Source organism: Nicotiana tomentosiformis, chromosome 7 (assembly GCF_000390325.3).
Source record: "Nicotiana tomentosiformis chromosome 7, ASM39032v3, whole genome shotgun sequence".
Taxonomy (NCBI): domain Eukaryota; kingdom Viridiplantae; phylum Streptophyta; class Magnoliopsida; order Solanales; family Solanaceae; genus Nicotiana; species Nicotiana tomentosiformis.
Window position 1 is genome coordinate 31808624 of NC_090818.1, and position 22635 is coordinate 31831258.

The window sequence follows — 22635 nt, forward strand, 5'->3', positions numbered from 1 at the left end:
CTTGAATGGTAAAATGTTCCCAAGTGCCAAGAACTACTTAACAAATGAGGCTGTTTGTGCCATGTAACGAAAGATGGGAAAGAAATGTGAATTTGAATGAACAATTGAAAGAGGTATGTCTCACTTGAGATGGCTTAGCCGGTCAGGCCGAGATCGGACTCCGTGTAAAAACACGTTGGCATTGTGAGTTGTAGCTTTGGCACTAAAGATTATTAACATAAAAAGATGGAAAGATTGAATTGGAAACTATGTGATCCTTACTTGGTGTTTCTTTGTATTTCTGTGAAGTACTTATTGATTATTATGATTGCCTTCTCTCTGTTCACTGTTCATTCTACTAAGATTGGTGTTTGCCTTACATACTAGTACTATTCGACAGTACTAACGTCCCTTTTACTGGGGGAGCTACATCTTTAAATGGATGTAGGTGGTTCCATCGCAGATAGTGTCGATCGCAGATAGTGGTGCTCTCTTTCTCTCCTCACAGCAGTCTTGGTGAGCCCCATTCCTCCCAGGGGTCATGTAGTCCTTCTTTTGTATAAGTTTTCATATTTTGATGTATAGCCGGGGCCTTGTTGCTGGCATTGTCATGTTACTCTATTGTACCCGTAGAGGCTCCGTAAACGTTTATGTAGGTCATGTATGTATGTTGGGGTGGTCGTTGGATCGAGTTGTATTTTGGAAACTCAACTATGGCATAACGTATATAAGGAAAAATGAACTAGCAACGTTTATATATTTATATAACTGATATCTCCTCTATTTTACAAATAGTGATGCGTTCCCCTTTTTGGATTATGAATTAGTCGGGTAGGAAAGGTTTAATAGGCTTGCTCGATCGGGTTCACTCGGTTGAGCGCCGGCCGCGCTCCCCGAGGTTGGGGCGTGACACATATGCTTTGAGTAGCCACTATCCATGTACCATTGTAGGATGCTTCCTTTCACTGTTCTCTGCGAACCCAAACGAGTTTGGGTCTCTTGTAATGAGGAAAGGGGTGAATGAGGGATCTTTTGGTCCAAGCAGGCATTATGCGTTTTTTATATGAGGGACCAGGTTCTCTACCAGTAGTTACACTTTTAGCAAAAACTTTATTTTTCTGTTGTGACTGAAATCTGGCCATACAGTTTTCTTTAAAGTGGCAAGTGTTACCGCAGTGAGTGCAAAGCCAATTGTCAGGTAAAGTAACGTACTTGCTATGAGGGTTGTAGGAAATCTTTTCCCTTTGGAACCCATTCCCCTGCCTGTTTCCCCCATTATTGGTGTACATGACAATGATAGCATCAGAGGACCAAGTCCACTTGAGTGATTTTTCAATATCACACTTCATTCTACCTAGTTCTTCCTGAAGTTGTTTGTTTTTTCTTAAGCTCAGCACACAGACTAGACTTCACTGAATTTAACTCACTTTTAAGTTTAATGTGTGCCTCACTTGCAACTTCCTTTCCCTTTTGAGAATTTTCAGGCCTACTCTACATTTTAAGTTCCCTAATTGTTTCCTTCAAGTCCACTACCACCACTAATAGGTCATCTCTCTCATGCTCAATGTTTGTAACTCTCTTAGCTAAGACTTCTTTTTCCTTTCTTACACACTCAAAGGTCTCTTTTAGGTCTACCACAATGACCATTAGATCATCTCTTTCATGTTCTATATTTGCAATTTTTTCATCTAAGGCATCCTTCTCTTTCTTCAGGTTCTCAATTGTTTCCTTTAAATTAACAACAACGATTACTAAGTCATCTCTGGTTTATTATGCTTCTCCTAACTCCACAGTTAAAGCATCTTTATCATTTATAAGACTGTAATAAGCATCAATCAACACATTTGCCAAAGGCATGAGTTTTTTAGGAGAATAAGATTTCAGATTTCTCTGAACATCCAGAAAATTTACCTCACCATCGTTGTCATCTTCATCATCATCAGACTGAGCCATCAAGGCAAAGATTGAGTCATACCCAATTGCTTCACTTTCCACTTCCATCATTGTACTATTACCATGATCATTTTCTTCTTCAGATTTGTTGGAGGAGTCTCCCCGTGCAGCAAGAGCTTGCTTTACAACATTGTCAGCGGCATTCTTTCTCTTAGAAGCGTTTATCAGGAACCTGGTTCCTCTTGGCTGCTTTGTCAAAGTTTTTTTTGTACTGATCTTACTTTAGGAGAGGGAAATCCTTGATGAAGTGTCCTGGATTGCCACATTTACGATAGAGGTCATAATATTTGGGCTTGAACTTCCTCTTTTTCGAATGCCTCCATTCTTGCGAACCATCTTCTGGAATCTTCTTGTCAAGTAAGCCATATCACCATCCTCACTACTTGAGTCATTGTTGACTGCCTTGAAGACCGGGTTCTTCTCCCTTTTGGGTTCTCTTATTTCATTGTCCTTCTTCTTCTTCTTTATTTCATATATTTTCAGATTACCGACAAGTTCATCAATGGTTAGCTCCTGCAAGTCCCTCGCCTCTGTAATTGCGTTCACTTTGCTTTCCCAAGAACTGGGCAGCACACTAAGGTTTTTTTGACAAGCTTGTTTCTTGGAATAATTTCACCAAGAGAGTGAAGCTCATTAATGATATAGGTGAGCCGAGTATGTATATCTTGGATGGATTCATCATCTTTCATCCTGAAGAGCTCGTATTCAGTTATGAGCATGTCGATCTTGGATTGCTTAACCTGTGTTGTTCCTTCGTGAGCTGTCTGAAGGGCTTCCCAGATTTCCTTGGTTGACTGACATGCCGATATCCTATTGTATTCATCAGGATCAATGCCACAAACAAAGGGATCAATGCCACAAACAAAGGGCCACAAACTGACATTCCGATATCCTGTTCGCACGAAAATTCTTTTCTACGGCCTTTCGATCAGCGTCATTGAATTCCTTCCTCGTCTTGGGAATGGCTACAGCTGGGTCGCCAAGATTCTTGGTAGGAACAAAGGGACCATCAAAGATGACATCCCATAGCTCTGAATCTTCAGCCATGATGAAGTCAGGCATCCTAGTCTTCCACCATCCATAATACTGTCCGTTGAACCTAGGTGGTCTGTAAGTAGACTGGCCTTCTTCGAAGTTTGGCGAAGCGGTCATGAGGCCTTTCTAAGTATTAGCCTGATAGAAAGAACCTTCTCTGATACCAATTAATAGAATTCGATGGCCCACCTTTCACCACCCAAACCGTAGGGCCGCGACGGGCACCCAATGCCTAACTCAACTGAGTACCAACGCAAGGTATCATTCGTATCATACTATCATGGGTAAATAAACTGGAAAAGCCGTTATGAGATAACTAGAATAAAACATATGGGAATACTGGACATAGGACGACCCTAGTACTTCTAGGAATAGAATTATTTGTGAAAGTTGCGTACTTGCTCATTTCTTGCATCATATGGTTCATGACAAAAAGGAAAGAAGGGATAGACTTAATATACCTTATCACAATCTTTACAATCACCAAGTTGAACTCGCCTCTTAGTACCTTAATCTAAAACAACAATAATAATACTATTATTAAGTTACGAAAGGTACAACTATCACACAACGAACGACAAGCTTATTTTGTATTAAAACGGGCAGCATCTCCCCTATAATCCTTACTTGCTTCAAATACAAGATAACATAAAACACAACAATATCAACATGTATGCATTATTTTCCAACCTTATATATACAACAAAATATTACAAAATAGCCCAACACACCCCAATCTCTTCATACACAAAACGACCACCGTAATAGTGTCAAACGGCCCGAGAATATTACGACGAACGACCAACCCTACACCCTGCATTTATGTGGTATTTCTGCACAACCTTACTCCTCCAAAACTCTACAAAATAGTAGTAAAACACGCAGCCCAACAGAAACACAAAACAATCCACAAAACTGTCTGCTACAAGTGAATAACTAGAACTTACAGCTTCTGATGACCGTCCCGTGAGTTCTAACTATTAGGAAACGAATTTATCAACCTTACTTGATATTTAAACACTTAAATACAGAAATTACACGTTTTCTTAACTATTAATTACCTTCCAAAACTCAAACTACAAAGAAAAAGAGAGGCGATATAGCGATACTTACGTCGTAGGGATCGTTTTAATATTATCGCTTCTTGATTCCATGCCCGGGATGATAATCTTGTTTGAAGCTCTTGAAGAGAGCTTAAGAGTAAAGTTAGGGGTCTTATTTGATTGTGTTCTTGAAAATTGAATAAAGAAACAAGATAAGGATATAAATATCCATTTTGTTTGAAAAGTCAAAAGGTGCTACTTGGCACCCTCGCATTGGTCCTTCTTCCAACGCTTATAACATTGTATTTGGGTGTCGTATGAACAAACGGTTAAGAGCATTGGAAACTACATTCCAAGACCTTCAATTTGGTATATAATATATCCCAAAAAGACCTCATATAGCACACAAAAGGTATTTCTCAAAAAGCTTTGTTACAAGGCAAATCCTTAGTCGGTTTTTCCGCAACTTTAATCCGATTTTTCCCAAACTTCATATTTTCTATCAAAATATCATATATAGACATATTATGACTTTAAAATCATTTAAATCATGATTAAAAAGTCTCATATGCATTACGTCACCTTGGGACGCACAGGGTGTAACAATCTTCCCTCCTTAGAAACATTCGTCCTCGAATGTTAAACTTCTAGAAATCTATAGTAATTTTGGAAGAGTCTCCTTTGTAACGGTACTACTACCAACTTGTCACACAGCAAACCCAATAATTCAAAGCCATACAGGGCCACAATCATCAATAACACCAATGGCCTCACCCGATAAATAACAATAACTAACATAAGAATCAAGTACCATATACGTAACTAAAGGCTGTGATGTCTCAGTCTGATCCTCCCCCGGAAGTGGTAACAAGTGAGGATACCTAGTGTTCATTTCTTTTTCATCTTCTCAAGTCATCTCCTCCACATTATTGTTAATCCAAAGTAATTTAACCGAAGCTACATCCTTAGTTCTTAATCTCCGAACTTGTCTATCTAGTATAGCAATGGGAGCTTCCTCATATGATATTTGCTCTGTAACCTGAATATCGTCAACTGGAATGACTTTAGAGGGATCTTCAATACACCTATGGAGCATAGACATATGAAATACTGAATGTACATACTCCAATTTGGAAGGCAAGTCTAACTCATATGCTACTTGGCCTACTCTGCGTATAATCTTATAAGGTCCAATGTACCGAGGGGTAAGCTTTCCTTTATTACCGAATCTCATAACGCCTTTCATCGGTGATACCTTTAGGAATACCCAGTCATCTACCTGAAACTCCAAGTCTCGTCGTCGGTTATCTGCATAGGACTTCTGACGACTCTGAGCTGCTAATAGCCTTTCCCGTATAAACTTAATCTTCTCAACTACCTGTTGTACCAACTATGGTCCTACTAAATTAGTTTTCGCAACCTCGAACCATCCGATAGGTGACCTACACTTCCATATGTAAAGAGCTTCGTATGGAGCCATCTGAATGCTGGAATGATAACTATTATTATATGCAAACTCAATAAGTGGAAGATGATCATCCCAGCTACCCCTGAAGTCCATCACACAAGCCCATAGCATATCCTCCAGTGTCTGAATAGTACATTCATCCTGACCGTCTATCTGGGGATGAAATGTTGTACTAAGACTTACCTGAGTCCCAAATCCTTTTTGGAAGGACCTCCAGAAATTAACTGTAAACTGAGCACCTCTATCTGAGATAATAGATATAGGGACACCATGAAGTCGTACTATCTCCCTAATGTAAAGCCTTGCATAATCCTCTGCTGAGTAAGTAGTCCTGACAGATAGAAAATGGGCTGCTTTTGTAAGTCTATCGATAATAACCTATATAGCATCGAACTTACATTGGGTACGAGGTAAGCCTATGATGAAATTCATATTAATCACTTCCTATTTCCAAGTCAGAATCTCTATAGCCTGTAATAATCCACAGGGTTTCTGATGCGCAATCTTAACCTGCTAACAATTTGGGCACTGAGCAACAAACTCTGCTATATCCTTCTTCATTTCGTCCCACCAGTATATTCCCCTGATATCATGATACATCTTCGTCGCTCCTGGATAAATAGAATAACGAGAATAGTGAGCTTCTCCCATAACTTACTGGCACAACCCTGCCACATTAAAACACATAATCGACCTCGATATCTGAGGACTCCATCTCCTGTAATCTCAAATGGTGTATTCTCATTTTGAGGGGATGTATCTCTGTAATGAATTAGCACAGGATCCTCGTACTGGTGTTCCTTCACTTCAGTTACTAAAGAGGATGTTGTCGTGTCCTGAATAGTAACTCCGGTATCACCTGAGTCCAGTAATCGAACTCCAAGACTAGCTAGCTGATGAATCTCATGGGCTATCCCACACTTTTCTGGCTGTAAATATGACAAGCTACCCATAGATCTATGGCTGAGGGCGTCGGCTACTACATTCGCCTTCCCCGGATGGTATAAAATATCAACGTCATAGTCTTTCAGTAGCTCCAACCATCTCCTTTGGCGTAAATTCAATTTCCTTTGATTGAAGATATATTGAAGGCGCTTATGATCCGTATAGATATCAACATGAATGCCATAAAATAGTGCCTCCACATCTTTAGTGCATGAATCACCGCGACTAACTCTAAATCGTGGGTTGGATAATTCTTCTCATGCTTTCTTAGTTGTCTTTAAACATAAGCAATTACTTTTCATGGTCGTTCTTCCACTTGTTGCATGAATACATGGCTTATCTCATTGCCCACAAATACTGGAATTTTCTATAACTCATATGATCTCAAATATCATCTTTTGATTTTTTTTCTTCCCGTTCATTATCCACAATAGGTGCCACTTTCTTATAGAGTGCATGCAATGTTGTTGTGAGACTGTTGTTACAAGGCCATTTCTTTCTTATGTCACTATGCTTAAGTTGAAGCCTTCTTCCTTATTCCCTCAGCTAGTCTTTCTTTGTAGTACTTAAGAGAGACCCTTTGACTTCTGTAAAGCTGCGAGCTTATTACATCGTATACCCGAAAGAATTTTTGACGTTCTTACTCGCATATAATTATCCTTAATTACTTACCTCTACGCCCTTGTGCTCGTAAGGTTGATTCTGAACTGAAAGTTTTGACTGTCTTCTCAGTGGCACCATTTTTTTTGTAACACTTATATGGTACCTTTAACAACCCCAACTCCTATCTGAATATTTTTCAAGGATTACGATATCATCAAAGTTACGAGACTGAATTCCCTATGTTGGGTTCCACTATGTTTATCTTGCACAACCTGCTGATTTGTGGATATCCTTTGTTTAGCCATGGCTAGGCTCTTCCTGAATCAACTACTAACTACACATTAGTCCATTATCATATCTATATTCTGCGTAATCTCTCGTGTGTTATATCATTTGTCTTAACTTACCCCGCACACTTGCTCATTTTGTATCCAGTGTTCATTTGCACTTATTTATTAATAACATCTAGTGATGGAACCCTTTCTGCCTCTCCCCGTTGTCATACTTACAAAATGTTCTGGAGTCGTATCATATCTGTAGGATCTGAATAAATGCAATCTCATTTCTTTCGCCTTTCTAACACATTCTTCCTTTATTATTCCATAGTTACCTTAACCACATAACTCCGACTTAATACCATATCACACCATCATCCCCCCTTTAGGGGAGTACTAACATTTATTGCTATGAATATTTACCTATAAATGTTTCACCTCTTCATATTTAGCGTCTTTTCACATCTTCGCGGACTCTTACTCGCCTTGCGGTAACCCTTCTGTACCAGGGATAATTTAATTTCTTACATACAAAGATGGCACCTAGTGTAACTGGCACACTTAGTCCCTTAAGCTTAACTCTGCTCACAATGTTTGTTTTATGAAAATATCTTCCTGAATGACCTTTAAAAGTTATTCTTCTGTTGTCCATGCAATTATCGCCCGGAATGCGATATCTGAAATTCTCACGATGTCAACTATTATAAAATTCTTCGGTCCCGAATTCATGTTCAGTTTATCTTATTCACTAGCCCATACTAATTTCTATTACTCCGGGGGTCTAACATTTCCTTCTGGTAATTACGTATGAGTCACCAACTCATTTCTCAAAATGGAGACATGACTTTATGGCTTATACTCTTTTATTGTCTCAAGGAATGTAACTTCTTATATTTTACTTCACTTGACTATAGAATCTGTAGTCCTGTCATATTTTGATTTACCGTTATCATCCATTTATCACATCTTACTCATAATGTTTCATTTACTTTTTTCTTATTCTCCTGCTAATATTTCTGTCTATCTCCTTATTATGAAAACTTCTTCAAAATATTCTTTCACCTTTAGCCCCCTTGATTCAACTTACTGGCTCTTCGGGTCGCCTAACACTCTCTCTTTACTAAGGACGAGAGCCATACAAAGGTAAATATTTATCCCTTCTAGGATTCTAATGCCAATCTTTTAATATTTCTGAACATTCTAGTATTCATATCTGATTGTACTATTCTAGAGTGCACCATCTGGGTGTCTCACAAGGAGAACCATTACCATGTTTGCAATATCCCTCAGAAATGAGAGCTAATGATAACAATTCATCCATAACTTTGGGTTACTCTAACCCCAGCTGGATGCTGATATCCCATCCTTCTCTTAAATTATATCTGTTAGCTCGCACAGGGTATAACTGAAATGGGTGTTTTCAAGTGAATATATCTTTGTTATTGTTGAAAGTAACTCAGAATGCTTATATTTCTCTGCCTGAATTGTAAATACAGATAATCTTCACTAACTAGGTACCTCGTATCCTTCTTCACCTAGCTTATTTTACTTGTTGAAACTTGTATCTACCTTCTGATTCTCTCGTTGCTCTTTACCATATGGGTAGATAGATATTCATGCCTTAGGGCTCCTTATCAAGAGGCTCACAAGCCGCAGTACACACATATCTACAGAAGGCCTTACATTTACTCATCATAAACATGACGCAAAATCGAGTTCCTCTGACTCAACTCTTCCACAGCCACATTCAATCTCTTACCAACTGTCTTTCTGGATGTAGATGTCATTGTATAACAACTAAAATAGAATTTAGGAATTTTAATTTCTTACAACTGAGCTCTACCACACGATCTAGAGTAAGAAGAAAGAGTGACAGTCCTAAATGCCCTGTAGCCTCCTGCTTATAAGTGTGGTGCACAACACACCTATAAACAAGACTCTACTAGACACGGCTTGTAGACTCCCTAGGATAGAACTGCTCTAATACCACTTTTGTCACGACCCAAACCGTAGGGCCGCGACGGGCACCCAATGCCTAACTCAACTGAGTACCAACATAATGTATCATTCGTATCATACTATCATGGGTAAATGAAACGGAAAGGCCGTTATGAGATAATTAGAATAAAACATATGGGAATAATGGACAAAGGACGACCCTAGTACTTCTAGGAATAGAATTATTTGTGAAAGTTGCGTACTTGCTCATTTCTTGCATCATATGGATCATGCCAAAAAGGAAAGAAGGGATAGCCTTAACATACCTTATCACAATCTTTCCAATCACCAAGTTGAACCCGCCTCTTCATACCTTAATCTAAAATAATAATAATAATAATATCATTAAGTTACGAAAGGTACAACTATCGCACAACGAACGGCAAGCTTATTTTGTATTAAAACGGGCAGCATCTCCCCTATAATCCTTACTTCCTTTAAATTCAAGATAACACCAAACACAACAATATCAACATGTATGCATTATTTTCCAACCTTATATACACCACAAAATACTACAAAATAGCCCAACACACCTCAATCTCTTCATACACAAAACGACCACCGTAATAGTGTCAAACGGCCCGAAAATATTATGACGAACGACCAACCCTCCACCCTGCATTTATGTGGTGTTTCTCCAACACCTTACTCCTCCAAAACTCCAAAAAACATTAGTAAAACACGCAGCCCAACAGCAACACAAAACAATCTACAAAACTGTCCGCTACAAATGAATAACTAGAACTCACAGCTTTTGATTACCGTCCCGTGAGTTCTAACTATTAGAAAACGAATTTATCAACCTTTCTTGATATTTAAACACTTAAATACAGAAAGTAAACGTTTTATTAACTATGAAGTACCTTCCAAAACTCAAACTACAAAGAAAAAGAGAGGCGATATAGTGATACTTACATCGTAGGGATCGTTTTAATGTTATCGCTTCTTGATTTCATGCCCGGGATGATAATCTTGTTTGAAGCTCTTGCAGAGAGCTTAAGAGTAAAGTTAGGGGTCTTATTTGGTTGTGTGTTCTGGAAAATTGAAGAAAGAAACGAGATAAGGATATAAATATCCATTTTGTTTGAAAAGTCAAAAGGTGCTACTTGGCACCTTCGCATTGGTCCTTCTTCCAGCGCTTATAACTTTTTATCCGGATGTCGTATGAATGAACGGTTAAGAGAGTTGGAAACTACATTCCAATAATTCAAATTTATATATAATATATCCCAAAAAGACCTCATATAGCATACGAAATATATTTCTTAAAAAGCTCTATTACAAAGTAAATCCTTAGTCGATATTTCCGCAACTTTAATCCGATTTTTCCCAAACTTCATATTTTCTATCAAAACATCATATATAGCCATATTATGACTTTAAAATTATTTAAATCATGATTAACAAGTCTCATATTCATTACATCACCTTGGGACGCATAGGGTGTAACACCACCAAACTATATAGAGAATCAGGTTCTCTATTAGTTTTCACAGATTACATGAACACAGCAAAAAGTAAATAATGCTGAGAGTTTTTACGTGGAAAGTTCCCAGCTCAACGGGATTAAAAACCATGACCTACCCTTGTAGGATTTCAACTTCACTACTTAGTAAGTTTCAGATTACAACCTATGCAAACTAGGAATTAACCTCTTAATCCCTCACTAACTTGTAACATACTATTACAAGCCACTTTGTAATAACTCTATCACAAATACTTTACAACTCGACTAACTCTAGCCAAGACACAAACACAATGGTTTATGATTTATAAAGGGTTTCCTACGGAATTCTTCTAAACAAGCTAGAATTACTATTGAAGAACTATTACAAAGTTACAACTCAACTAAGGACATACAATAACTTGATATGGGGAACTGGTCCATTGTAGTGTTGTTCTTTCTTCTTGATGCACTTGAGAATCGTTTTCTTGATGATCAATCACAGTGAGTGTGCTTGAGTAAATTCTCTAAGTGTTCAAGTGATTTGTTTTACCTTCCTTGATGTTAATAATGCATTTGTGACATCACTAGTATGATGTAAGCAAGGTAGGTAAAATACAATCCCCATAAAGTTGACTGCTGCATTGTTTCTGCACTGTAGCGTGTGCAGGCAGTAACTTTACAGCTGGGGCAGTTGACTTGTGCAATTTCATCGGGAAATGGTAGCTATATGTTCCCTATATTGTTCCTTTGACTCTGAAGAGTTGAACCATATCCCAAGCTGGAACCTTTTGGTCTTAAGGTCTTGAGAATGTGTAACAGGTTCCTTATCTAGTTCTTGACAGTAAGTTTGTTAGATTATCAAAATATAACAGGGATATACATATAGCCTCATAACAAGGATATACATAGCGCCTATCAACATCCTTGAGCCTTCGCATTCTAATATTGTGCACCATCTTCAAAAGATCATTGGTAGAGATTTGATATACAAATCAGCCATATTAACTTGAATGAATATATTGCACCTTGAAATCATCTTTCTTGATAGATATATAATGTCTTCATCTAATGTCGTGGAATGGCTTTTCAATATCTCCATAGAGGCGAAAAAATTCTCTATCACATTATCATGCTTATAGTTATAGCAATATACATTTGTGCACAAATTGTACTTAGGATGTGGTACTTTAGGACCAAGAATTGTATATGCTTTAAGCGATTTAAATCTTTCAGAGATTGTCATATAAGCCATATAAATAGAGTTTAGATGCATATCAAGTTTTCATGTCATGCTAGACATATAATATAGATAAAAGTGATTACACACTCTGTTGACTTTATACTTTTAAATGTTTGAACTGCAGGTCCAAAACTACATGTCTTTCATATAAAACCAATTCTTCTTGAATTGTTTCCTAGACTTAAGATCCTCATATATATTTAACGTTATCATAGACGTAATCGACGAATATTTTATATCGGTTCCAACAATCGATTTTTTTTCATAAAGACATGACATATAGATCTCTTCATTCATATTTTCAGGTACCTAAACCTCTCCTGAATTTTATGAAATGTTATGTCATGTGATCTTCTAGATCACTTACCACTTTATTATGATCATTTTGATCATTTGCTCATCTTCTTTATCAAGAATTTTACTTGAAATCAAATTATCTATACGCTTTAAGCGAACCATAGTCCTTGTCCTTCTAGGACTTATTTTAGTAGGAGCATTTGTAGTGAGACTATAGTTACTTTCTTTGGGTTAGCAAATGCGTCTGGCATGCTTTGCAATATATTGTAGATGAATTATCTTTTTATGAACTTCAAATTCATATTATCTTATTCGAGGATCTAGATATACAAATGATAATTCATTCCACGTAACTTTTTCTCAATTGTTTATCTTGTCTCCCCTCATGTTAGAAAAACTAACTTGCTTCCACAACTTTGGATCCACATTTGTGCATTATGGTGTTAATCAAAAGATACACCGCATATCAATAATAATAAGATGGAATTATTTGGTTCCTGACCTCGAACTACTTGTGAGGGGAGAATGTAATATACTTTCGTATATAACGTATATCAAGCTGATATATATAACTTTGTTCTCATAAGCAATAGTTTAGCTATTAAGCGGAGGCAGTCAATAATTATTTTGCTAAACTAACTGGGATGTAAACCAAATTATCAAGATAAACTTTTTTGAATAGAAAATATGGAAATTATGCTCAAAATTAAGGTAGCTAGGAAGGAAGCTAAGTTGGCGGTCACGGAGGCTAAGACTGCAGCTTATGGTCGTATGTACAAGGAACTGGGGGAGAAAGGCAGAGAGAAGAAGTTATTCCAACTGGTCAAGACAAGAGAGAGGAAGGCTCCGGATTTGGACCGAGTGAGATGCATCAAGGACGAAGATGGTAGAGTATTTATAGAAGATGCCCAGATTAAGAGGAGATGGCAGACTTACTTTCATAAACTTCTTAATGAAGAAGGGGATCGATATATTGTGCTAGGTGAACTGGAGCATCCCGAGAGTCACCGTGACTTTGGGTACTGCAAGCGCATCGAGGTTGAGGAGGTCGTGGGAGCTATACGTAAGATGAGCGGGGGCAGAGCGAGCGGGCTGGATGAAATTCCGGTTGAATTTTGAAAGTGTGTGGGTAGAGCAGGCTTGGAGTGGCTGACAGGGCTCTTTAATGTTATTTTTAGGACGAAGAGGATACCAGATGAGTGGAGGTGGAGTACGGTGGTTCCGTTGTATAAGAACAAAGGTGATATCCAGAGTTGTAACAATTATAGGGGTATCAAATTACTGAGCCATACCATAAAAGTTTGGGAGAGGGTGGTTGAAGCAAGGGTGAGGAGGTCGTTGTCTATATCCGACAACCAGTTTAGGTCCATGTCGGGTCGTTCAACTACGGAAGCTATACACCTTATTAGGAGACTGGTGGAACAATATAGGGAGAGAAAGAAGGATCTGCACATGGTGTTTATTGATCTGGAGAAAGTGTATGACAAGGTTCCTAGAGAAGTTTTCTGGAGATGCCTGGAGGCTAAAGGTGTGTCGGTTGCCTACACTAGGGCGATTAAGGACATGTATAATGGGGCTAATACTCGGGTTAGTACAGTAGGAGGCGACTCTGTGCATTTTCCGATTGTTATGGTATTGCACCAAGGTTCTGCGCTAAGCCCGTTCTTATTTGCCCTGGTGATGGACGCGTTAACACATCATATTCAAGGGGAGGTGCCATGGTGTATGTTATTCACTGATGACATAGTTCTGGTTGATGAGTTGCGAGCCGGTGTTAACGAGAGGTTGGAGGCCTGGAGACAAGCTCTTGAGTCTAAAGGTTTCAAGCTGAGAAGGACAAAGACGGAATATCTGGAGTGCAAGTTCAGCGCTGACTCGAGGAAAGTAGACGTGGATGTGAGGCTTGAATCATAGGTCATCCCGAGCAGAGGCAGTTTCAAGTACCTTGGGTCGGTTATCCAAGTGGGAGGGGAGATTGACGAGGATATCACACACCGTATTGGAGTGGGGTGGATGAAGTGGAGGTTAGCTTCTGGAGTCCCGTGTGACAAGAGAGTGCCACTGATACTCAAAGGTAAGTTTTATAGAGCGATGGTTAGACCGGCCATGATGTATGGGGATGAGTGTTGGCCTGTTAAGAACTCACATATCCAGAAGATGAAAGTAGCAGAGATGAGGATGTTGAGATGGATAAGATTAGGAATGATGATATTCGGGTGAAGGTGGGCATGACTCCCATTGATAATAAGATGCGGGAAGCGAGGCTTAGATGGTTCGGGCACGTTCAGAGGAGAAGCCCAGATGCTCCAGTAAGGAGGTGTGAGCGGCTGGCCTTGGAAGGCTCGAGAAGAGGTAGAGGGCGGCCTAAGAAGTATTGGGGAGAGGTAATCAGGCAGGACATGGCGAGGCTTCAGATTTTCGAGGACATGGCCCTTGATAGGGAGCTGTGGAGGTCGAGTATTAGGGTTGTAGGTTAGGAGGTAGTTGAGTCTTTCCTTAGTTCGTACATTTGTGAGGCTAGTTTGGTAGGGTTTTTGTCTGAGACAGCTAGTGGCAATATTGTCTCTTACTACTCTTTCGTTTTTCATAGAGCCGACTCTATTTAATGGTTACCGCTTTCGCTCTGCACCTATTTTCTAGCTTTCATGATGTTGTTAATTTTTTCTTATGGTATCTGTTGGTGGTACTGATATTGTCTCTTTTCTCTTCTTTTCTTTTCTTTTCTTCTTCTTGGGCCGAGGATCTTTCGGAAACAACCTCTCTACTTTTCAGCTAGGGGTAAGGTCTACCTACACACTAACCTCCCTACACCCCTCTAGTGAGATTTTACTGGATTGTTATTGTTGTTTTTGTTATATGCTTGAAATTAAATTATTGAGAAGTTACCTCACAAACACCGGTTGCAGGTTAATAATAATCGCACATGTAACCATCTCATACATGCATCTTATGTGGTATACATGGCAGGTGAATGAGCCCATATTCACCTTTGATAAATTTCAAAATTCAAGGGATGTAATCCTAATTTTAGTTGGTATAATAATCGCGAGAACAAGCAAAATAAGAGAATTCATAAATAATCTTCTTCATCACTTACCCATGTTAATTCTCATTTATTTTGCGCATCTAAATCAAGATTGCTCAATAGGTCATGCTTGATAAAATTGTCTGTATTAGTAAACTTTATGTTTACAACATGACATGCGCAATTGTTAATTAAACTTCCAGTTTACTGCGACATGGGTTTTAAATTAACAGACATCCAGTTTACCGTGTCATGTAATTCCGTCATATTTTTTATTTGTGTAATACAAATCAGGCAATAAAGCGGTTAGTATTCATATATACATATTACCCTACTACAGTTGTAGTAATATAAAGATATTAAATCTTCATTATTTATAGTCTCAATATAACCATCCGCTTTCGCGATTACTTTATAAACTCAATAAGTTTCTTTGAGACTTACTACGACACAAAATAGTAAAATTGGCTCTTCCAGAGCTCTCAATTAATTTTGTACTACCACGTATTCATCAATCTATATGGTGAATAAACTTTTAAGGAGAAAGTTATACCATTATGGTCATGGTCAAAATTATATGCAAGATCTGTTTCTTGCATTACTGTTGTCTTTTAATAATCATATTGCTAAATTATTTTGGCTCTACAATAGGTACGTGACCAATGACCATTCATGCCATGATAATGAAACTATTTTCTTAGTTCATCTCAGACCTCTTTCTAGAGATTAGTGTGGTATATCCACTACCACTAGGACATTCATATTCTTCCAAGAATGAATATGTATTCATAAATCAGATGTTGTCACATTCACATCATGAATGGACCATAATTATCTATATGTGCTTTACAAAATCTCATGTCAAATGGATGACAAATATTACTTTCACATAGTGAATGGTTATTTTGAGAATTCTTAATATTCTCATTATCACAATGATGACGATTATAATTTCGTCTATTGCCACGTCCACATCCATTGATATCTTTATGGTAATAATTTTGTCTTCTTTTAGACTTATCACATACTGCTATCATATTCTCTTAAGGGAATGAGAATGAAACAAATTCAATAGGATGGGTTTTCACTTCTTGTGCTCACAATCATACATGAATTTGATCATGGCAAGACATAGAATTTTTACCACTTCACGTGGTTCTAATTTCTTACAAACTCTATTGGCGTTATAATCAAAATTTATTGTCTTTGTTTGTATTTAAAATCATATTATAGAATGTTAAGAATTTAAAAGAGAAAAATAAAGTAAAATACTTACCTTAAATCCAAAATTTAATCATGAAGGAAGTTCATGGAACAATTGATAATTATTATGCTCAATCCCAAAGCTTCTACTCAATTGGTTAGAGTCTCGTGTGCTGATAATGTGTTATAAAACAATAAAAGAAGAAGAAGAGTATTGCAAAGAAAAGTAGGGAGAGACAATTCTTATATATTGATTTGTGATCAATTACAATGGAATATGACCCCTCTATTTATAGGAAAAGAGTGACTTAGCCACCAAATAAAATTCCTAAAATCTCTCTAAAATATAGACATTCACCTTAAATAAAAATCTATTTATATCACTTCCAGACTTTTAATTATTCGAGGAGATCGCTTTATGACTCATTAAAAATGTTCTTTTAGTATATGAACCTTTTATAAGAGAACCGTAACTTTATTATTAACAATTTGTAATCGGTCATACGAGATCATTCCTCACATTAATGCTGACCAGTCCTATAACCAGTTGGATAATGTTTATCTTTTCAGTTCGAGTTGCCCCATTCCACATGAAATTAGAATTTAGTTTCGCGGAGTACATATCGGATACTGCCTCAATTATTGTAGGGGTAAGATCTGCATAAACGATATAGTTTGTTGTTGTTGAGTACATAATATTTATATAATTGTTCATGCTGCTACTAAACATCATAAAGTTTAGGCTAGCCAATTAAATCGTCCTCCTTTTGGAGGAAAGATCAAATAAGACAACAAGAGTTATCTTATGAGAAAACAGATTTCTGCTTCTCTCTGAAGTTTCATATGGAGCATTGCTAGTTTAAAAGCTCATCCACGTGGAGTGCTCAGTACTTTCGACCAGTTCATCTACTTCATTCTAAAAAATTTATACATCCTGAGTTTTTCTTAGCCTAGTAACACCAACGGAAATACATTAGAACAAATTGAGGAATTGCCACAAGATAAGGAAATCGAGAAAAATCAGTTCGATCATAAACAACTAGGAGGAGATTGTTTCCCATATGAAGCACCAATCACATTTAAACACGAAGACGTGGCTGGTCCTCCTCGTCCGTGGTATGCCAAGTTGATATTGTTAAGCTGCACATTTTTACAGGGCACCAGTTTACTACATTTTAAAGAGATTGCAACCTTTGAACTTGATGTTCCCCATATGTTACTGAATGTCACATTGCTTATCTGTACTTTAGAATTGTCCTGTCCCTACACAACATTAACAAAGATACTTCAATAATTCAATTCACTATGTAAAAAAGAAGTGTTAAGAAATGACACCACGTAGTCATCCTAGGGGTGCTATTTAGAAATTAGTCTCAGTGTGTCAGTGAATTTCAGTTGTGTTGAAGTAAAGATTTTTAGTTCAAAATTTCAGGATAAAATAAGTACTGACTAATCCCTAAATAACAGTCCTAGAAAGGTGCTCATCACGTACCAGATTGCTGCAAGAAGGATATGGGCAGTATTGTTGATCAATGAGGACTGGATTATTGACATTTTGCATGTAAATGTCACCAAAAAATATATCAGAAGCCTCACTTGACAAAGAGGGTGCCCAAGTTTTGATCCTAGCCCCATTTTGAGTTCCGATAAATGTGCAATTTCTCACATTTATGCCTGTAACAAATTCTCCAGGGGATTTTCCTAGACTACCAATGCTAATTCCATGACCAGGTCCACAAGTAACATCGGAGATGTCGATGTTTCGGCTGCCTGTAACCATGGAAATGCAGTCATCGCCGGTCTGAATGACAGTTCTTGAAATTCTGATGTTGGTGGAATCTCCGATGTGAATGCCGTCGGTGTTGGGGCTGTCCCCAGGGGCTGTCATTCGGACGAAACTGATGTTTATGTTGTTGCAAGCAAAGAGGTTTATGTGGGAGTTCTTGCTGTTGATTGATCTCAAATGATGGATTCTTGAATTCGTCACGAAATCGAATCTCAAAGTCTAATTAAAAAGAAACACGAACATCAGAATATAAATCATAAATGTGCTAGAAACTAGAAATATTTGTTGTTGAATAGTTATTTAGAAGAGGTGTTACAACAACTAGTGACGTTGGGGAAGGATAGTGTATACGAATACTTTCGGATTTCGAAGTGGTATTATTATTTCTATTTTTTAAACTGTTCTTTTTTGGGTGGGTTTGGTCATCGAATAGTGTAGGGGTCATTGACCCTTTTCTGGGAATAGAGTTATATGACAAAATGAAGAAAATCTCTCGTAACCACTAAAGTCAACTCTAGTCCCTATTTTGGAAAAGGTTGTCTTGGTCCATAAAATGTTCCTCTGATTAATAATGGTAAGTCCATACCCTGTGAAAATTCAAGTACTAGTAATTTACCACCTTACCTAAAAAAACACTTTCGCAATGAAACATAATCATGTAATAGTATGTTAATTTTAACACCTTACCTAAAAAAACTCTTTCGTAATAAGAAACATAATAAAGTAGTAGCATGTTTAGTGGGATTATGTAGAATCTCAATTGCAATAAGATCTTTGTCCTCCTAACAAAGTAAACTAAATTTAAGGAGAAAAAGGAATGCTATTTAATGACTTCACACTGCTCAAGTATTACTACATGCCATTTGATACTCCTTCAGTTCATTTTTAGTTGTTCATTTTTAATTTTACATCCTCTTTAAGAAAATAAATAAAGTATATTTTTTTATAATTTTATCCATAATAATAATAGTATTTTCACAAGCCTTGAGAAATAATTTAAGGAATGAGTAGTTAATGATAAGAGTAAAACAGGAAGAAAAAATATTTTTCTGATTTAGTATAGTAGATAAGTAAAATTGAAAATATATTTTTTGTATAGTGGACAAGTAAAAGCGAATAAAAAATACCGCTATCTAAAGTAACCTTGCGGGGGACACAATTCCCAATCAAGGATGTCAATTAGAGCTAAAGTCAGGGAACTAAAAGATTTACTTAATATACTCCCAATTCCTTCCGAAACAAGAATATGTGACTGAAAACTCTATAGTAATGGTTTTCACTCAAAATCAACATCCTTTTCTTTTTTTTTTTGAAAAAATCCAATGAATTAAAGAAAAAAGATTCCCTAGGTATAAAACGGTCATCCGATGTTTACGTCAAACCAATAGAAACATAACATGTATTTTGCACAAAGACTTCAAGCACGTAATCATAAGTTAATTGTACATTGTCAGTTTATTAAATCACTTAGCAGTAATAAATTAATATGATTTCATATAAACATTGAGCGCGAGCAAATATTTTACCGTGAAAAACTTACCACAGGAAGAGGCATGCAATGGGGGTTCTTGGAACAATCGTTATATGGCCAAGCAGAAGCACCTTGGCCATCCAAATAGCCACCACCTTTAACAACTAGCCCATTTATGTAACGAAAACCAATCCATGTGTTTGTGTTGAACAATGATGGACTTGTGGGAGCTTTGAGAACCCCTTTTATTACAAATCTCATTAAACTCCTGCATGGACCCTCAAATGAAACTGACCTCAACATGTAAGTTCCATATGGAATTAAAACCATACTCCTTCCTCTCCATTGACAAGCATCTTCCCATGCCTTTAAAAATGCCTGAAAAACATAAAACAAATAAAAGAAAAATTAAGAGGCGGATCTAAAATCGGTATGTGTTTAACTGAAGTCGTTGCTTTTACTTGAATCACGTATATATCTGCAAGAAAAAATTATAAATACTTATATTCACTCGCATTCTGCCAGTAACTCAAGATTCTGAATTTGTCTCGGAATAGGCATTCATGATTAGTAATGTGCATCATTATCTCATAGTCACGTTGTTTTCGCTTTGCAATCGATACAAACAAGAGAGTAGGGCCTAATTAATGCCTTTTTCCAATACAAACCTGACTATTATCTCTCTTCTCATCAGCAACTGCACCATAATCCAAAACATTGAAGAACTTAAGTGGTGAATTATAATATTGGGCATTAGCTATGCTCAAGAATACAAACAAGCACACACCAAAAGTTGCAGAAGCCAATGAAACCATTTTTTTCCCTTTCAACTGCACTGCTCTCTAACAAGAATTATATAAAAGACATAGGCTTTTAATGTTTGATGTGTAAATGATACAAATAAGGTACCCTTTTGGCTAAATTTAATTTTTTTCCTCTCTCTTGGACTTATTTTCCAATTTTGGATTTATATGCATGATCTCATTTTGACTTTTTCTTGATTACTTACCTAACATATGTATTTACCAAGTTGGCCAAGAAATAAACACTAATAATATTGTTAAATACATTAATGCCTTTGGTTTAGGGTAACCATATATCCTATTAAGTAAAACTATCAAAAAGCTATTAGTACGGACGTCGGTAGCATTTAACTGCCGATGACTTGTTTCTTTAATTTGTCACCAGTATTAATAAGCTCGTAAGGATTTGCTTTTGGAGCCAAGGATTCCATTTATGGTGGAAAAGATTTATTTCTGATTTTATCTAAACTAGTCTTATGATACGCGCGTTGCACGTGTACAATATTTCAATGAAAAAAAGAATATTAAAACATTATTAAAGTAGTATATTAATATGTTGTATTTGATTTATAAAATAAAAGTATATGTTCCTAAAAATAATAAATGTTGATCATGTGTACCTAACTCAATAAAAGAAAAAACTACCACATAAATTTTTTTAATCATCTGTTAATATATTCAATTATAAACTTATTTTAGTTTTATAATTTCATCACTCCAAATTCAAAAATTATCATTCTTCCTTCCTAGTTTTATTATTCACATATAAAATTTAAGAGATTTATAATTTTAGTTTTGAAATTCTAATTTGAGAACTTCACTAAAAAATGAATTTGGTTGATGAGTGATATTAAATAATAGTTTCTTTGTATAACTATTAAGAAATTGAGAATAACATATCTCCCATTTAGTAAATAAGATATGATGTTCCTTAATTTAATCAAAATATAAGAGAGAATATAATATTGAGAAAAATAAACATGAATCTTCATGCTATTTTGGAGAAAAACGTATTTCTTACCGTTTTAAAGTGATGTTCATCTTTCTTTTACTTGTCATCAAATAAGCTCTTTAAATGAAATTTATTTTAAATTTATTTTCGTTTAAGTTTTAAATTGATACGACACTTAAAAAGAAGAGCGAAAAGTTCTACTATTTGGTAAGAGAACATTTAAGTCAAAAGCGTGTTTTAGTATTTGAATTACAATTATTGGTTAAATATTTGGTGTTGAAGTAATAATAAATTCTAAAAGGAAAGAACTTATATAGCTAAAACCTACTCGATTTCAAATTCTTAATTATATAAGTTAGTACATAGTTCAAATATGGAAAAATTTAATCAATAAATTTTAATTGATTTTGTAATCCTAAATATTAGGAAAATAATTATGACTATTCCTAAATATTAGAAAAATAACTTAATTAATATTCCTAGATATTAGGTTAAACATTAAAATTAAAAGACGATTTTGTCTAGTGTGAACTCTATTTTTAAAGGGTAAAAAAGACAACGATATTTTGCTAAAGACATTCGTGCTTTTAATATAATATAGATAATTAAGAAGAAAGTTCTTTCTTTTCCTTATTTTGGTAACCAATTCATTCAGTTTCCGTAACGAGTCCTTTACATTTTTACACAGAACAGAACTTGCTCTATATTGCTCTTTTAGCCATTTCCTTTTTTTTTTAAAACTCTGTTTTAATTTGTTTATTTTCAGTAGAAACGGTATAGCTTACACATTCAAATTTTAATTATTTACAGTTATGACTGGCTTCCCCAAGAATTATAACTAGATTATTGATCATATTTTCCAACTAGTTCAAGTCGTTGTTACTATTCTTTAAACATTGATATCATAGAGCGTAAACTGTAATCATACATGCTTTGAGCTCCTATTTATGTGCCATTATTATAAACGTTTTTCTGTTACTGTGATCAAAACATTAAGTATAATATTTTAACATGTTGCATCACATAAACTCTAGAAAAATAAAAAGATAAATTTTACAAAACCAAATAAATTTAATTTTCTCCCCACAAAATTCTAAATATACTTTATA

The 22635-nt window shown here is 36.2% G+C and overlaps 2 protein-coding genes across 2 annotated transcripts; both read right to left on the reverse strand.

The window, feature by feature from the left end:
• Positions 1 to 1470: 1470 nt before the first annotated feature.
• On the reverse strand, positions 1471 to 2994 carry LOC138895436 (uncharacterized). Its single transcript, XM_070180123.1, has 5 exons — positions 2810 to 2994; positions 2549 to 2742; positions 2203 to 2462; positions 1891 to 2118; positions 1471 to 1707 (listed from the first exon to the last, which is right to left on the reverse strand). The coding sequence occupies exons 1-5, from the start codon at positions 2992 to 2994 to the stop codon at positions 1471 to 1473; spliced, it is 1104 nt and encodes a 367-aa protein (XP_070036224.1).
• Positions 2995 to 17524: 14530 nt separating this feature from the next.
• Positions 17525 to 20642, reverse strand: LOC104087111 (exopolygalacturonase-like). The gene is made up of 4 exons (XM_009591517.4): positions 20440 to 20642; positions 19841 to 20149; positions 18007 to 18519; positions 17525 to 17777 (listed from the first exon to the last, which is right to left on the reverse strand). The coding sequence occupies exons 1-4, from the start codon at positions 20584 to 20586 to the stop codon at positions 17544 to 17546; spliced, it is 1203 nt and encodes a 400-aa protein (XP_009589812.1). The 5' UTR covers positions 20587 to 20642; the 3' UTR covers positions 17525 to 17543.
• Between the last annotated feature and the right edge of the window lie 1993 nt (positions 20643 to 22635).

What these genes read in the sequence shown, in the direction of transcription:
- LOC104087111 (XM_009591517.4), bottom strand. Translation starts at nt 20,586, where the DNA reads ATGGTTTCATTGGCTTCTGCAACTTTTGGTGTGTGCTTGTTTGTATTC. An exon ending in AGAAGAGAGATAATAGTCAG is followed by an intron (nt 20,150 to 20,439) that starts GTTTGTATTGGA and finishes TATGTTTTTCAG; the next exon opens with GCATTTTTAAAGGCATGGGA. An exon ending in ATTGCATGCCTCTTCCTGTG is followed by an intron (nt 18,520 to 19,840) that starts GTAAGTTTTTCA and finishes CTTTTTAATTAG; the next exon opens with ACTTTGAGATTCGATTTCGT.
- LOC138895436 (XM_070180123.1), bottom strand. Translation starts at nt 2,994, where the DNA reads ATGCCTGACTTCATCATGGCTGAAGATTCAGAGCTATGGGATGTCATC. An exon ending in CAAATATTATGACCTCTATC is followed by an intron (nt 2,119 to 2,202) that starts GTAAATGTGGCA and finishes TTGACAAAGCAG; the next exon opens with CCAAGAGGAACCAGGTTCCT. An exon ending in AAGATGACAACGATGGTGAG is followed by an intron (nt 1,708 to 1,890) that starts GTAAATTTTCTG and finishes GTTAATTTAAAG; the next exon opens with GAAACAATTGAGAACCTGAA.